At 39.5% G+C, this 15,966-nt stretch overlaps 1 protein-coding gene across 6 annotated transcripts in view; it reads right to left on the bottom strand.

Moving 5' to 3' along the window:
• Positions 1–15,966, bottom strand: part of LOC138759289 (myosin-6-like) — a 174,012-nt gene that overhangs the window by 28,111 nt on the left and 129,935 nt on the right. For all 6 annotated transcript variants that reach the window (XM_069929479.1, XM_069929477.1, XM_069929478.1 and 3 more), the window contains one exon: positions 10,257–10,402. In XM_069929479.1, the coding sequence (XP_069785580.1) occupies positions 10,257–10,402 (146 nt within the window). The remainder of the gene's footprint in view (positions 1–10,256; positions 10,403–15,966) is intronic.

Below are 15,966 nucleotides of genomic sequence, written 5' to 3'. Positions count from 1 at the left end.
AAGACCAAGTTGCAAGCTTGACAAAAAAAAAGATAATTCTCAAAATAATTTCCCACCGGCAAACAAATAAAAAAACCCAGTGGTCTATGAAAGATCACCAGACACCACTGATGTTATAGGTGGTCCACAGTAAATAAAGGGATATTTAAATGCTGTGGATGAGGAAATAAATCTGAGAGCTGTTGATGTTGACTTTACCATGTGCAAATGCAGCAAACTGATAATAAACAAAGGATTATTAATTCCGATATTGGAACGTTATTAATAAGGACAGAAACTTTAGAAAGGCAGAGGTGGGTCTCAGGTTCTAAATATCAAAGTCAATGGAGCCGACCTTCACAAAATGAACACATTCTATGTAAGTAACAACACAATGGTGGATAAACTCAACAGGTCAAACATTAAAATAAAACAGTGCTGGAGCATCTCAGAAGGTCAAACCATGTACAGCAAAGATCAAGATACATAACCAACATTTCAGGCTTGAGTCCTTCATCAAAATATTGCACATACACTGCTAACTTGAGTTATTAAAAACAGAAAGTGTCGAAGATATTTGGATCCATGCAGCATCTGTGCAGAAACAGAAAGAATTAATGTTTCATCAGAATTGTGGATTCGTGACAATCAAAATATTTTTATACTGTGATAACCCGAGTGATTGAACAAGCCATTGGCACATTTTATACTGTTGTTTAATTACTAGAAACTGATAGGTTTCATTTCCATGAGGTTCCACTCTCTTGATTGTAGAATTTCTAGTCTTGACAACATCTTCAGGGAACGTGCACCAGCATGTGCTGTTTTTCCTCATGTTGGTGACACTGTCTTCATCAGCATCCCTCCTCTGTGGGCTTCTCTTCACTGCCCTGTCTATACACCTCCTTCAAATTCCCAACTCCAGGTCACTTTACAGTAGGGACAGCCAGTCTTTCCCCATTCTCAAATAACGTTTAGCTCAGCATGGACAATTGGAGACAGAGGCTACTACAAACACTGCAAAAGTCACCACCTGGTCTTCAGTTCCAAAATCAGTGATTTCTGATTTCATCCTCTCCATGCCCTCTTGTCTCAGGCTCTCTTCCTGTCCCTGGCCCCTTGTCTCAGCCTTAACCGCATCTTCGGAGTCTCAGTCTGATGCAGCCAACAGTGATCTTTCTGTCCGGGTCCTCTCCTTCATAAAGGTTGGCTGCCTACATCAGTATTACACTTCTCCAGCCAGCCTATCATCAAAGAGCTCACTTCCACTTTTTACACCTTCAAGTTGAGCAAATCCAGTACTCTCCTTGCCAGATCCTAGCCTTCATAAATTTTGGCTTGCTGTCTCTATTCTCCCTTGCAGAGTTCTTCTGCTGCCCTACAGTGCCTCCTGGTCCTTCTCACTTTTAAAATTCATGACCTTCTCCATCACCGCTCCCTTGTTCATCACTGAAACCTCTTCTAGCCTCACAACCTCCTCCTGTACCATCAGTTTCTTTAGTTCAAGTGTATTCCACCTTTGTCTTATCATTGCTGGCCACCGAGATATCGCACTCAGTCTCTCAGCTTTTCGAGACCATCGGCTTAAGCTTATTTTTCAATACTCCAAATATTGTCTTTTTTCACTCTGCATCCCTTAATGCTCTAGTCGGACACCTTTACAAATATAACATTAGAGTTTTAATTCTACTCAGACTATCATTTCCTCCCTCTCTTAACTTCGTTTTATTTATTTTGTTAGCTGCTTTACTCCAATATTTTGTTTTGAACTTCGATAGCCCATATTAGAGGTTGGTTCTCAAACCTTTTCTTCCCTCTCACATACCACCTTAAGTAATCCCTATGCCATAACTGCTCTGTGATTAGTTAGGGATTATTTAAGGTGGTATGTGAGTGGGAAGAAGAGTTTGAAAACCACTGTTTTGATCGTACCTAATTGACTCATCATGTGCACCGTTTCATAACTCCAAAGGAAATGGGCCAATGACAATTTTTCCGTCTTCAATATTTTTATTGGATTTTACAGAAAATAGTATGCAAGTTAAAGCCATTATTCAAAGGTAATATATAATACAGAGAGAAAAAAATAATGTAAGAAAAAAGACTATTATATATAATCTCAATGTCATAACAGTCACACAGAAAAAAAGTGGCAAGCACTTAAACAATTACAACATATGGCTAATTGAAAAAGATTAGAAGTAAATATTATACTATACTACAAATTCTAACCCCTTCCTTTCTGAAGTTATCTGGTAAGTACATATAATTTCAGTACCATTGCAAAAAACCCACAAACTCACAAAGCAAGATCCAAGTGATTTTATAAATCACAAAAATAATTGATAAAAAGACCCCATAAACTTAGATATTTTAACTCTGTTACAATAGAAGAACATATCTAGGAGGTCTAAATTAGAAATTTTACTTACTTATGGTGGTAAGAAAGGATTTATAACTGAGGTGTATGCTTTATTGCAGAATAAAATGCTTAAGCCCGATATTTATAAATCTAAATTAAAATTGGAAAAAGATTTGTCCACACCTATTTCTCAGGTTGATTGGATGAACTTGTGTGAGAATAGTATGATTAAAATTGTAAATGTAAGTTATAGATTAGTTCATCAGTTATACTTAACTCTGGAGAAATTAAGGAAATATAAGTTTATCTCTTCTGATTTATGTTTCAAATTTCATAAGGAAATTGGTTCTTTTTTACATTCTACTTGGTTATGTAAGATGGTGAAACCTTTTGGGGGTAGATTTAAGGAACTTTTAGAAGCTGTTTGACCCTTTGGTACTTTTATTGGGTTACGTTAAGAAATTGAGCTTGGAGTTAAAATTAAATAATTTTCAAATTGCTTTTTTTTTGAGATGGGCTTTAGCTGTGGCTAGAAAATGTTTGGCTATTTGGAAAAATGGGATTAATTTGAGTATTCAGCGATGGCATTTGGAAATGAGATCTTGTATTTCGTTGGAAAAGATAACATATAATTTATGTAATAATTATTCTTTTTTTTGTTAAAACCTGGAGCCCGAATTTGGAATATATGGGGTTGAATTACTAATCTATTTCCCCACACATTGATGGTGTCGCTCTGAACCTTGGCAAATAATTGAGGAGTGTTATGTTAATTGATCTCCTCTTTTTCTTTTCTTCCTTTTCTTTTGGGGTAGTTTAGAGAGGGGTGGGCAAAAATATTATGTATGTATTATGTTTTATTTGTTTGCATCTTTATTGCATGATTTATCATGATTAATAAATAAAATTTTCAAAAGAAATAGAAGAACATTATGATTTTTTTTTCCACAGTTAGGCATGCCATCACATTAGATAGCCATAAGTAGTCAGCATCTTTCCAACTCATCAGTATTGAATGTCTTGCAATAAGGGAGGAAAAAGAGACAACATAGGGTTGAGATGGAGTTAAATTAAAATCAGTTGTCTTAGTTGATCTAAAAAAGGGCAAATGTAGGATTAGGTATCAAATTCACATTGAGAACTAAAGATAAGCTACGAAAAATACCTTCCCAAAAAGTGGAAAGAGAGGAACAAGACCAAAACATATGTAACAAAGTACCTTCTTCAGTTTTACACATCATATTTCGAGGAAATGTTTAGCGTAAAATCTAGCAAATTGAATTTCAGAAAAGTAACCTCGATAATTACTACCTTAAATTGGAAAAGTGAATGTTCGGCCCAAAAAGAGGAATTGATCAATTTTAAGCCATGTAGTATCCGAAAATGAAAAGTTGAAGATCTTGCTCCCATAATTTTTTAATCTTATCTAGGGAATTATCTCTAGACTTTCATAATAAATCATATATATCTGATATCAACATTTTTGGATTCAGTTTAACATCATAAATCACCCTATCGTATTTATCGCAAGGTCTCCAGGAGTCTCAATGCTACAGAGTTTAAAAAAAAACTCCTAATTTGTAGGTATCTAAAGAAATAATATTTGGGAAGTTTAACATTTAAGAGAGAATTGTTCAAATTAAGCTAAATTAATATCAATAAATCTTGAAAAGATTGGATACCCAACTTAAGTCATTCACGAAAAGCAGAACCTTGCATAAAAGGTTGAAAAATAATTAACTAATATAGGGGTAGCAAGTAAAAACCTAGGATATCGAAATTGAAAGCAAATTCTCAAAATATGCTTAACAACAAAATTATCATATAACTTAGAAGCAGAAAAAGGTAATGGCACTCCCAGTGTCGAATTAAGAGAATATTTTTTAGAAGAGTTGATTTCTAAATTAATCCAACTTGAAGCATCCATTCTATCTTATAATGAAACCAAAATTAATACACCTAATATTAGCTGCCCAATGGCAAATTCTAAAATTAGGTAATGCCAAACCACCTTTCTTTTTAAGGTTTTGAAGGAAAACTTTTCTAAGATGAAGATGTTTATTTTTCCAAATAAATGAGTCAAGCGAATCAAAAAAAGCTTTGGGAACAAAAACAGGAACTGCTAGGAAAATATATAAAAACTTGGGTAAGATATTAATTTTAATTACATTAATTCATCCTATTAAGGATATTGAGAAAGGAGACCACAGATCTAAAAACTTCTTAACATAATTCATTAAAGTAAGAAAATTCTCTTTCAACAAATTATAATAATTTTTATTAACAGTAACACTGAGTTATTAAATTGATTTTTAGCTATTTTAAAAGGACAGTATCTAGAAAGCCAGACAACTTGCTTTTCTGAAAATTTAGTTTATAATCTGAAAATTGACCAAATTGGTGGAGCAGTGACAGAATGGATGGAATTGAACAATAAGGATCTGAAATATACAACAGAAGACCATCCGCATAAAAAAACATTATGAACACCCCCACCTCAAGATTCCAGAGATGTCATTAGTTTGCCAAAAGGCCACAGCTAATGGTTCTAATGCCAAATTAACAGGCTAAAAGGACAACCTTGCCTAGTTCCACGGTAAAGATTAAGGGATTTGGATTTTAAAGATTTGATAAAAATTGAGAAACAGGAGATAAATATATCAATTTAATCCAATTGATAAATTTAGGGCCAAAATTATATATTTTTTTAGCACTTTAAATTGCCCCATTCTACTCTATTGAAAGCTTTTTCATACTCAGAAGATGAGACAAAAGGAGAGTAAATAATATTTATTAAGCGACAGATATTAAATTGTGAGTAACGACCCTTAATAAACCCGGTTTGATCGTCAGAAATAATAAGATGTGAAATGTTTTCCAACATACAGGCCAACATTTTACACAAAATCTTAGCATCAACATTCAAAAGAGAGATTGGCCTATAAGAGGAACAGTCAGGTAAATCTTATTCTTTTTGGGAATAAGTGAAATTGAGGCTTCATTAAAAAGTAGCGGGTAATTTCCCAAAAGCAAAAGATTCAAAGAGAACTGAGTCTAAATGGGTGCTAAATGATCGTGATAAAGTTCTATAAAACTCAGCTGGAAGACCATTGGGGCCAGGAACTTTGCTGGATGGTAAAGAGTTAATTATTGCAATACTCTCTTCAGAGGAGACAGACTTTTCCAAACATAACTGGTCTTCTGAAGAAAGCAAAGGAAGAGTCAACTTATCCAAAAATACCTCAATAAAAATTGAATCCTTAAGAGATTCTGATTTATACAGGTTAGAATAAAACTCTCCCGCTACTCTCTCCTACAATTGTGCCCACAACCCTCTTCTACAACGTGCCTGTCACTCTATCCTACAATTGTGCCCGCCACTCTCTCCTACAATTTAATGTAGTCCATAGGGCTCACGTGTCCAAAGTCAAACTATCTAATTTTTATGCAGATGTATAAATGCATCAATGGAGATGCTTCATCAATTCATATATTCTGGACATGTCAGTCTTGAGAATTATTGGAACAAAGTATTTCAAACTTCCTCTGCATTTTTTAAAGTTAATTTTAAACCCAATCCCTTAGCTGCTTTATTTGGTATTGTTGGAGAGAGTGGACATAACCTTAATGGCGTCTGAGCTGCATGTATTAGCTTTTATTTCTCTCATGGTTAGGTGGGCGGTGTTGCTCAGATGGAGGGACGTTACCCGACCTCATCATGATCAATGGCTATGTGATGTCACGTCATGTTTATATTTAGAGAAGATCAGATGCTCAATTTCTGATTTGAATTCAAATTTTCGAACACTTTTTTGAGTTACCTTTATAATCTTTGATTTGTTGTGAAGGTAGAACTTGATTAATGAGGTAATTTATCACACTGATAAGAATTCTGTCTTCTGGTTGTTTTTTTGGCCAAGCAGCTTCTTTCTTGGTAGTGGGTTTAAACTTTCCTTTTTAAAAATAAAATATCAATGCAATATAATCTGTTTGATTAAAATGTGGGATGAAATGATAATGATTTAAGTGTAAAGTAACTTCTCGACTTCTAACATATCTGTATCCAATCTGTACTTTTGATGTGAAATTTCAATGTTAATAAAAAATATTGAAAAAACTGTGAAAAGCTTCACTTATCTCTACATGGTCAGTAGCAATAACCCCATTATCTTTGCAAATTTCTTAAATAAGTCGCTTAGCAGTATAATCTTTCACCTGGCTAGCTAAAAGGTTTCCTGCTTTATCACCATGAATGTAAAATTTGAATTTACTCTGTAAAAGTGGAGTCTGAATAGGATAAAGTAAAAGGTAAATCAAGCTTACTTTTAAGTTTGACCCTTTTTTAAAAAATAAAGAACAGGTTTCAAAGTTGCAGTGTATAAGCTTCAATTGATTAGCCAATTCATCTCTCTCAAACTTCGCTCTCTTTTTGCCATTAGCCATAACATTTTTCTGAAGCAAAATATTTCAGTAACAAATGGATCGAGAGCAGTGATTCTCAACTTTTTTTCCCCCCACTCACATACCAACTTAAGCAATCCCTCACTAATCACAGAGCACCTATGGCATAAGGATTACTTAAGGTGGAATGTGCGTGGAAAGAAAAAGTTTGAAAACCACTGATTTATACCATTAAAATCTACTCAATCTGACTGATCCAATCTCTAATGGTCTACTTCCATATAAAGCAAGACTCTGGGCTCAGCAGGATTGATAATCATTTTGCAAGTAAAATTTAACTGTGGTCCAAAGAGGTAACTCAATAGCAAAGTGCAACAGCTTAATCCACTTATCAGAAATGTTTTCACATTCTCAGAAATACGATTGCATCCCCTCCCTCCCCTGCCTCTAGAGATAGTTTGAATGCCCTCTCGGCATCCTCGCAAGACAAAAGGGCCACAGTTAGTCAGGAGCGGGATCCAGGTTGAATCCTGCCGACATGGAGTTTACCTTTCTCCTGTGAGTGTGAGGCTTTCTGCCAGGTGGTCCTGTTTCGTCTCACACCCACCAGATGAATTCATTGGCCACTGTAAATTTCACCTTGGTGTAGCTCCATGGAAAAGAATAACAAAGGGAGTTGATGGGTATGTGAGAGAGAAACAGGTCCTGGGAAATCAAGAGATGGGTAAAGGGATGTGTCGACAGCATTGCTGGGAACTAGCATGCATCTGACAGGCTGAATGGCCTCACCTACCATAACAAGAAAATTGCATTGCTTGAGAATGACCAAGATTTGATTCAACAGCTTTTCTGGTCATATTAAATACAGATATGATATGCACTGCTTAACGTCTGTTCGGGCAACATCCAACCGCATATACATCCGTTATCCCATAATTATTCAGTTACCACAAGCAAGGCTGCAGCAATTTAGAAAAAGAGATTGCTAGCTATAGGAAATTGTATACTGCATACCCAAACTGATTTGACTGCCCTGCTCTCTCCCCACAGCCCGTGTCAATGCCCACAGCTCCACTCTCTCCCCACAGCTCTATGTGGGTCCCCACACTGATTCCACTGCACTGCTCTCTCCCCACAGCGATCCAACAACCCCATCTCCCCCATAGCCCTGTCAGTGCCCACACTGATCCCACGGCTCCACTCTCTCCCCACAGCTCTATGTTGGTCCCCACACTGATCCCACTGCCCTGCTCTCTCCCCACAGCGATCCAACCACCCCACTCTCCCCCCATAGCCCTGTCAGTGCCCACACTGATCCCATAAGTCCATTCTCTCCCCACAGCTCTATGTTGGTCCCCACAACTGATCCCACTGCCCTGCTCTCTTCCCACAGTGATCCAACCACCCCACTCTCCCCCCATAGCCCTGTCAGTGCCCACACTGATCCCACAGCTCCACTCTCTCCCCATAGCTCTATGTTGGTCCCCACACTGATCCAATTGCCCTGCTCTCTCTCCACAGCGATCCAACCACCCCACTCTCCCCCCATAGCCGTCAATGCCCACATTGATCCCACGGCTCCACTCTCTCCTCACAGCTCTGTGTCAATCTCCACATTGATCCCACTGCCCCGCTCTCTCCTCACAGCCCCGTGTCCGTGCCCACACATCCCACTGCCCCGCTCTCTCCCTACAGCCTCGTGTCGTTTCCCACACTGATCCCACTGCCCAGCTCTCTCCCCACAGCCCCATGTCAGTCCTCACACTGATCCCTACTTACAAATAAAAAGTTCACAGGTGTCCCATATAGCTTTGCTAAGTATATAATATGGTGTTCACACAATGTCCACATCTCCCAATTCCACAGAACATATCGTGGACGTTAAGTGATGCATACCTGTATTTATAAATCTTACTTAATATTTCAAGATACTGAGGAAAGAAAATTATGCCATGCATTCAAAATTGAACCTTTTTACCCACTTTCCTGAGTTTAAGACCACCAAAAGGCCAATTCTGATATACAAATACTCGTGGAAGTGGGGGAGTTAGTGTGCTGTTTACCTTAACTTGCTTTAACTCATTTTGATTTTATTTTTGATTTTTATCAAGTTCATAACAATTTTCTTCCAATGGAGTACAGTGAGACCCATGTAAACCAGACAACCCAGTAAGCAGCACAAACCCTCAGTTTTAGGCAACTTCTCTGGTCTGAAAGGGGAAAAAAATCAGAGCGAGAAAGGAATTAAAAACTTTAATCACCATGAGATTGAAATGAACTCGCCCTTTATTTACACGTAGCATAATCGACAGATCTTTCAGAAGGAGAATTTCCAGAAATTGAAAACAACATTTTAAAATGTGCCTGTCATTATTTAATAGCAGCCACGGAAAACATTGAAAGATTTACCATACTTTAAACAGACTGAAGGTGCTAAAATCCAGGTCTCCGTCTGGTAGATGGGATCAGGCAGACACCCATTGAAGATTTAATAGAAATTAACATTGTAATTCCAACCTAAACACTCTTCATTGGAGGAACTCAGCTGGTCAAGCAAGCATCAGTGGGAGAAAAAGAATGGTCAATGTTTTGAGCCAAAACCCCTTTACGAGCCTCAGTAAGGGGGTTCAAATGGAAACCTCACCTGCTCTTTTAACTCCCATTAATGCTACTTGACCCATTGATTGTGTTTGACTCAGATTCCTGTACGTCTCCATTATGATTTCAACCTCCAAATGCACTTTATTTTTTGAAAATGTTATTTATAGTTTTACAGACTCATGTTATACAAGCATTGTAGGGGAACACTCCTCCCCTTATTCTTTGTGGAGTCCTCTCTGTTTGCCCCCTTCCCTTCCCACCTCCCCCATCTTTCACCCTCCCTCCTGCTTCAATATCAATAAAGACATGAAAATTAATTACTAAAAGTAACAGTACAAATGCATGGGGGGTGGGGAGGTTCCTGGCAGGACCTCCAATTGTCTCCTCATTCTCTACCTTTCAGGACTTGTGTGATCCTATTGTTCTCTATATTCCTATTGAGAAAGGCCCTGGGAAGCTTGATCACACCTGCGCTTCAATGTGTCCAAGTGCACTTTTTAAGCGTGGACCTCGGTGGGTATTCAGCCAACACCCTAGGCACTTACTCACTCCTTGACAGCACTTAGCAGAAACTTGTCAAGGCCTTTTCATCCTCATTGCACCAACATGCCTTGTATTTATTTTAAACTGAGAAGCTTAAATAACAGAAGAACCTTCAATGGAAAGCTTCAACAAATATCGAAGCCGTAAGTCAGAAGTAGTTTACCCATTAGGTTCTAAGGTAAGGATACAAAGGAGGAATGGGAATGTCAAACAAGGAAAGGAAGAGTTGGAAGAAGTTTGAGCCACAGGTTGGGCTCATAAATAGCAGGGCAAAGAGGGTTTGTCAATTACACAGTATATTGAGGTTGTGAACCTATCTTATTAGCATTACATAAGGTGAAGACTCATATAAAGCAAAGGAAAAACTCACTTCTTAATGACTTCTTCCAGGTCAACCTTCAATTTCTCCATTTCATTCAGGCTATCAATAGTCATCTTCAGGTCCCCTTCAAGTTTCCTCCTTCCCCTCTCGAGATCTGTCCGCAGTTGCTTCACCTGCTCCGAACTGTGTTCGCACTGTTGAAGAAATTCAGGTTTTTAAAAAAAATCAATTTTCAATTTCTGAAAAATAGCTAGATCAATTTTACTGTGGTGGGGGGGGGAATGGATTGGGGAGAGACTAAAGTAAAACACTCATTCACATGGTGACAACAGAAACACGTCACAAAGGGCTCAGGCACAAAACGTCAGTTGTATCCCTTGGCTTCCTATAGGCGCAAAGTAACCTGTTGAATTTCCGCAGCATTTTGTGTATTTCGCTACAACCATGGCTTCGGCCGACTTTCCCATTTAAATCCCTATGTCACAACTGAGCAAATGCTTGCCTCCGATTTGGGGGAGATGAAGCATGGTGGTGGAGGCGGCAAGGAGGGTGATGGGAGTGGGTCGAGCTGCACTCATTGAGAAAGGGGAAAGTCAGTTCAGTGGTAAGGGAATAATTTCTCTGTTTCTGTCAGCATCAAGCAATTCCAATGAAGCAACAGCAGGAACAAAATGAACAAGAAAATCTCCGTATGCTGGGATTGAGGCTCGAAACACAAATGCAGTGGAGAAGCTAAGCAGGTCCTGCAGCAGCAACAGGAAGTAATGGGTAACCAACAATTCGGCTCTGCACCCCTAAATGGAGATTGAAAATTGGGTGCATTTGAATAAAGACCTTAAGAAACTCAGCAGGCCATGCAACATCCATAGGAAGTAAAGGATAGCTAACGTTTCAGTCTTGAACCCTTCGTCAGGAATTAGGGATTGGTAGATGCCAGACAAGAGTATTTTTCGGTTGCTTGACACTTATTCTTACAATGCATAACTAGTACACCTGCATTAAGAATAAACAGTTTAAAAGACAAAAAAAAAACTAGACTGTCCTTACACTGAACAAATTTCACTTGCATGAATATATAAACCTTAAAGCATTTAACTTTATATTCAATCACATTCTTTGAAAACATTTAACTGTCACTGCATCTGCAGATTCCTCCCCCTCGAAGGAGCCACCCAAAAGACGAAGGTGAACATTGTGGAATCCCTCCCGCAAGTTTACAGATAAAGCCTCTGACCAGGGTGACTCCTTCTATGCAGGGATAAGGAGACACTTCGCAACCTTTTTCTTTCCACTCACATTCCACCTTAAGTAATCCCTATGCCATCGGTGCTCTGTGAGTAGTAAGGGATTGCTTAAGATGGTACGTGAGTGGGAAGGGAAGGTTGAGAATCACTGCTCTAGACCCAAATGTTACTGAAATATTTTGCTTGAGAAAACTTGTCACTGGCCCATTTCCTTTGGAGTTATGAAACCGTGCACATAACGAGTCAATTTTTCTTTCCACCCATATAAACCTTAAACAATCCCTTACTAATCACAGAAAACCTATGGCATAGGGAATACTTAAAGTAGTATGTGAGTTGAAAGAAAAAGGTGGAAAACCACTGCTTTAAGGGAATCATCCCAATGGCAAGCAGCATCAACAACCTCTTCATCATGGGCGACGCCATTGTTGTTTCACACAACTTTATTCAAACATCCACTATGTGCAAAGCACGACCAAGGCACTCCGTTAGCTGAATATTTGCTCCCATCTTCACCAAAGGTTTGTGTGTTAAGTCAAAGAACATTTACTTATACAATTTTAAACTTACATACTTTTATTCTGATTTATTTTAATTTTAAAAATGTATTTTCCTCAAATTTATTTGATGTTTTCTTGAGGATGCCAGTTTCTTGAATTCCAGATGCCAGAGGTTTTACTGTACATTTCTACCCAGTTGGAATAAATGGTATTTCTTCTCACCCCAGGACATGTTTTGGAGCCACCTTTTTTTGTCAAATTAACCATCCAATTGGGATGCCAAACCAAATTACATCTATTCCTCGTTGGTGGCAAGTGAGGACGAGGAGTCCCAAACCAAAACACAGCCAGGTAGTCAATATCTTCTGACGTGGGGACGTTGACCTAAAATGCTGATTGGTTTCTCTTTCCGCAGATGCTGTTTGAACGGCTGAGTTTTTTTTCTGTTTATATTTCGCTTTCCAACACCTGCAGTTTTATTTGTTGTGCGTCAGGAATCTATTTGAGGCTTATTTCCAATTTACTGAATGACGCTGTACAAATTACCAGATGGGAAAGCTTTCAGTACCATCACTCCGTACTCCAAATGATTTGCCTCAGTCAAGTCTACAGCCAAATTCACTACAACGCCCTCCCAAGTTCAAAATGAATCTTTGAATATGTTCGAGTTGCCTCTAAGGTTCTTCACTCAAACTTTTCCTTGAACTTTTCTGTGTTCTTTATATTTTTATATATATATAATTCTGTCCATGATGACAGGTTTAAGCTACTATTGGCAATTCTTAAAAGGACTTTGTACTTCAGGAATTTGACATGTAGGATTAATGAATAATAAATCCATTTTGTATTCATTAGCGAGCCAATAAATAAAAGGCTTGCATTTATATAGCACCTGCCACGAGCAGTTTTAAAATGGCAAAGCATTTTTCAGATGTAGTCACTATTGTGAGCGCTCTGCTATCCCAACTCCTCAGATTAAAGGAAGTGCAGTTCAGAATGTATTTGCCCTCAGGTAATACCTGTGAAGCAGAGAGAAATCTTTGGACTTTCTGGTTCACCTGGCACAGTAACTCATTGGGCAGTGGAATTGCCCACTGCATTGGTGAATATGTAACAGTTTGTTAAACAGTAATCTCATGCATTTGTAGAGATATGCTGCGGTCCCATTTCAAAGCTGCCCCACAAAAGCAGGCGGCACGGTTGACGTAGCGCAAGCCTTGGGACCGTACTGGGGGTTCAAATCCCACGCCGTCTGTAAGGAGTTTGCACGTTCTCTATGAGTTTTCTCCAGGGGCTCCAGTTTCATCCCACCCTTCCAAATGCACCGGGGTGAGGGTTAATGGGGTGTAAATTGGGCAGCATGGACTCGTAGGGCCAAATTGGCCCGTAACAGTGCTGTATGTCTACATTTTTTTTCAAAAGTAAAGTTTACGCCTGGAACTAGCCTTCTGCAAACAATAGCAACAGAAAAAAATGTCTTAACTAAATCAAGATGAAGATTTATTTCTTAAATTACAATAGCGACTACACTTCAAAAATGCTTCACGGGTGATGAGTCACTTTGAATCCACTTGAGATTGTGAAAGTGCTTGACCAATGTCTGCTCTTTTTACTTGCCAGTAAATGTGAAAGGAACTACCTTATTAATGATCTCCGTCGTCCAATATCACAACAGTGGACCAGTGAGGGGCTGAAGGAACACAGACAGCGGGCTACTGATGACTCGAGTTGAGGAACCCCTTCAGGCTGGGGAGTGCTGGCACTGCACCCCAAGGGGATCGCACTGGGCTGCGGACTGCTGGGAACAGGCTCGAAGGACTACCAGGTATCAGAGCTGGGAGGCAAGGGCTCCCTAATTGTGTCAGAGGTTCGGATCTGGAGCTGGTTTGGACTGGACTCTGTGTGGCTACGGCAGTGCTGGAGGTGAATCCATGGCTACTCGGCGACTCTGAAGGGACTTTCTTTGGCTTCTCTTTCACTGACTGTAAGAGGTGCTTCAGGCAATTTCAGCTAATAGCGAATCCGTCTAACTTACGGCAGACAAAAACAACTCCATGTAATATTGCACTGTTTTTATTACATGACAATAAAGGAGTCTTGAATCTAGAAACACAAAAATGGTACTTCTGGTATGGATTCTTCCCCATCAGGCAAGCTTAAGGAGAAATTATGAATTTTCCAACGCGCGTCATTGGGGATTTGTACGAGAAGCAGGTAGTAGAGAAATCACTTCAAATCATTCGCCAATCTCATCTACCTACGTGTGGTCTATATCCAAAGCAATGAAGGGAAAGAATCCTTTTGCGTGGGGGACAGTATTTGAGATGATTTAAAAGATCTTCATCTATTAGTAAAAGTAAACACATCTGAACGTGCACAAGATTCTTCAACCACTATCTCCTTTATAAATCAACAAATAATACGAGTGTTTATGGCAGCCAGTGCCATGTGTGATTTGGTCTTTGCATTTATATCTGAGGTCAGCTTGTCTGACAGGAACATGAGAATGTGCTGGCCACAGCTGGGTGCTGTCTGACAACACCATCACCAAGAATGGCATACTGTTCCCACATTAGTCACAGAAAATAAGAAGGGCAAATTTGTAAAGGTGTCATGGTAACAAACCTTCTCTTGCCTTATACATTTTAAGGAGCCATAAAGTAATATGAGCCACCATCCTGGAAGCAGACCCTTTGGACCACAGTACACACCAACCACTCACTCCACTTTATTCTTCCTGCATTCTCATCTGCTCCCTTAGATTCTACTTCACAGAGCCTTGAAACACAGGAAAAGCCCCTTTGGCCGAAATAGTCCCTGCCAACCAAAGTGCCTTTCCGAGCTAGTCCTGCGCGCTCACATACTTACCTTCGTCGGGAGGAGGAGAGTGAGTGTCAGGATCACCTGAGCCAGTGAGAAGGTCAGAGGAGTTTAGCCGGGTGGTTTTTGGGGAGTTGAAGAATGCAATGTTGTGTCTAGTGAATAATTAAGTCATGGTGTGTCGAAAGCAACTAGTGTTAAATCCATGCTGTTACAGTTCCATTTGCCTACACTTGGCTCATAACCCTCTAAACATCCCTATCCATGCACATATCTAAATGCTTTATTGGTATCCACCATTGAAAAGGTACTGGATGCATCACAGTGGGGTTCATGAGCTGCTCTGCCCAAGATCGGAAGAACCTACAGGAGATGGTGAATGCAGCTTAGGATACAACACAACCTTCCCTCACTCTCCCACGGATTATATCTACGTCACCCCCTGCCTGAAGGGCCCATCAGAACCGGACACATCCTCCTGCCATCGGTGAGAAAGATTAAGGATGTGAAAAAACGCACCAACATGCTTAAAGACAGTTTCTTTCCTGCAACCATCAAGGCACCTAATGAACCCCATAATAGTGTTCTTGCGCTGCCCATGCTTAGAGCTAATTGATCATAACTTGTGCTCTGTAAATTGTGTTTTTCCACACAGCTCAATGTTAATGTCAGAGATAACCTGTTGAACCTATTGGCCTGTTTGCACCAGAACCCTTCTCATGGAGCGAGGTACTTTATGACAAATAAACTCTCCCACTTCCTCAACCTTATATCTTCAGTTCTCCAACCCGGGAAAAAAAGAATCTATGCCTTCCATGTTTTTATACATCACCATCAGTCAGTCCTCAGGCTCCTTTTGCTCGTGAGATAACAGTCCCTGCGTCTCCAGTCTTACTGCGTCTGCAGTAACTCATGCCTTCCAATTCCACTCAGATGCAGGCAATCTGAAGGGGCAAATTAACCTATTCACCCACACTTCTCTGGGATGTGGGAAGAAACAGAAGGAAACCCATGCAGTCACAGGAAGAAAATCCAAACTCCATACAGACAGCACCAGAGATGAGGAGTGAATCCACCTCCACCACTTGCCACTGTGACAACCCTTAATTTTTTCTACATCTCCTATTGAGATGACATTGGGCAACGCACATCGGCTGGGAAACCGCTCTCTGATTTCCACGTCCAGTAGTGTCA

The sequence above is a fragment of the Narcine bancroftii genome, chromosome 3 (genome assembly GCF_036971445.1).
Source record: "Narcine bancroftii isolate sNarBan1 chromosome 3, sNarBan1.hap1, whole genome shotgun sequence".
Taxonomy (NCBI): Eukaryota; Metazoa; Chordata; class Chondrichthyes; order Torpediniformes; family Narcinidae; genus Narcine; species Narcine bancroftii.
The sequence above is the reverse complement of the archived record's forward strand: the minus strand, read 5'-3'. Positions and strand labels throughout refer to the sequence as shown.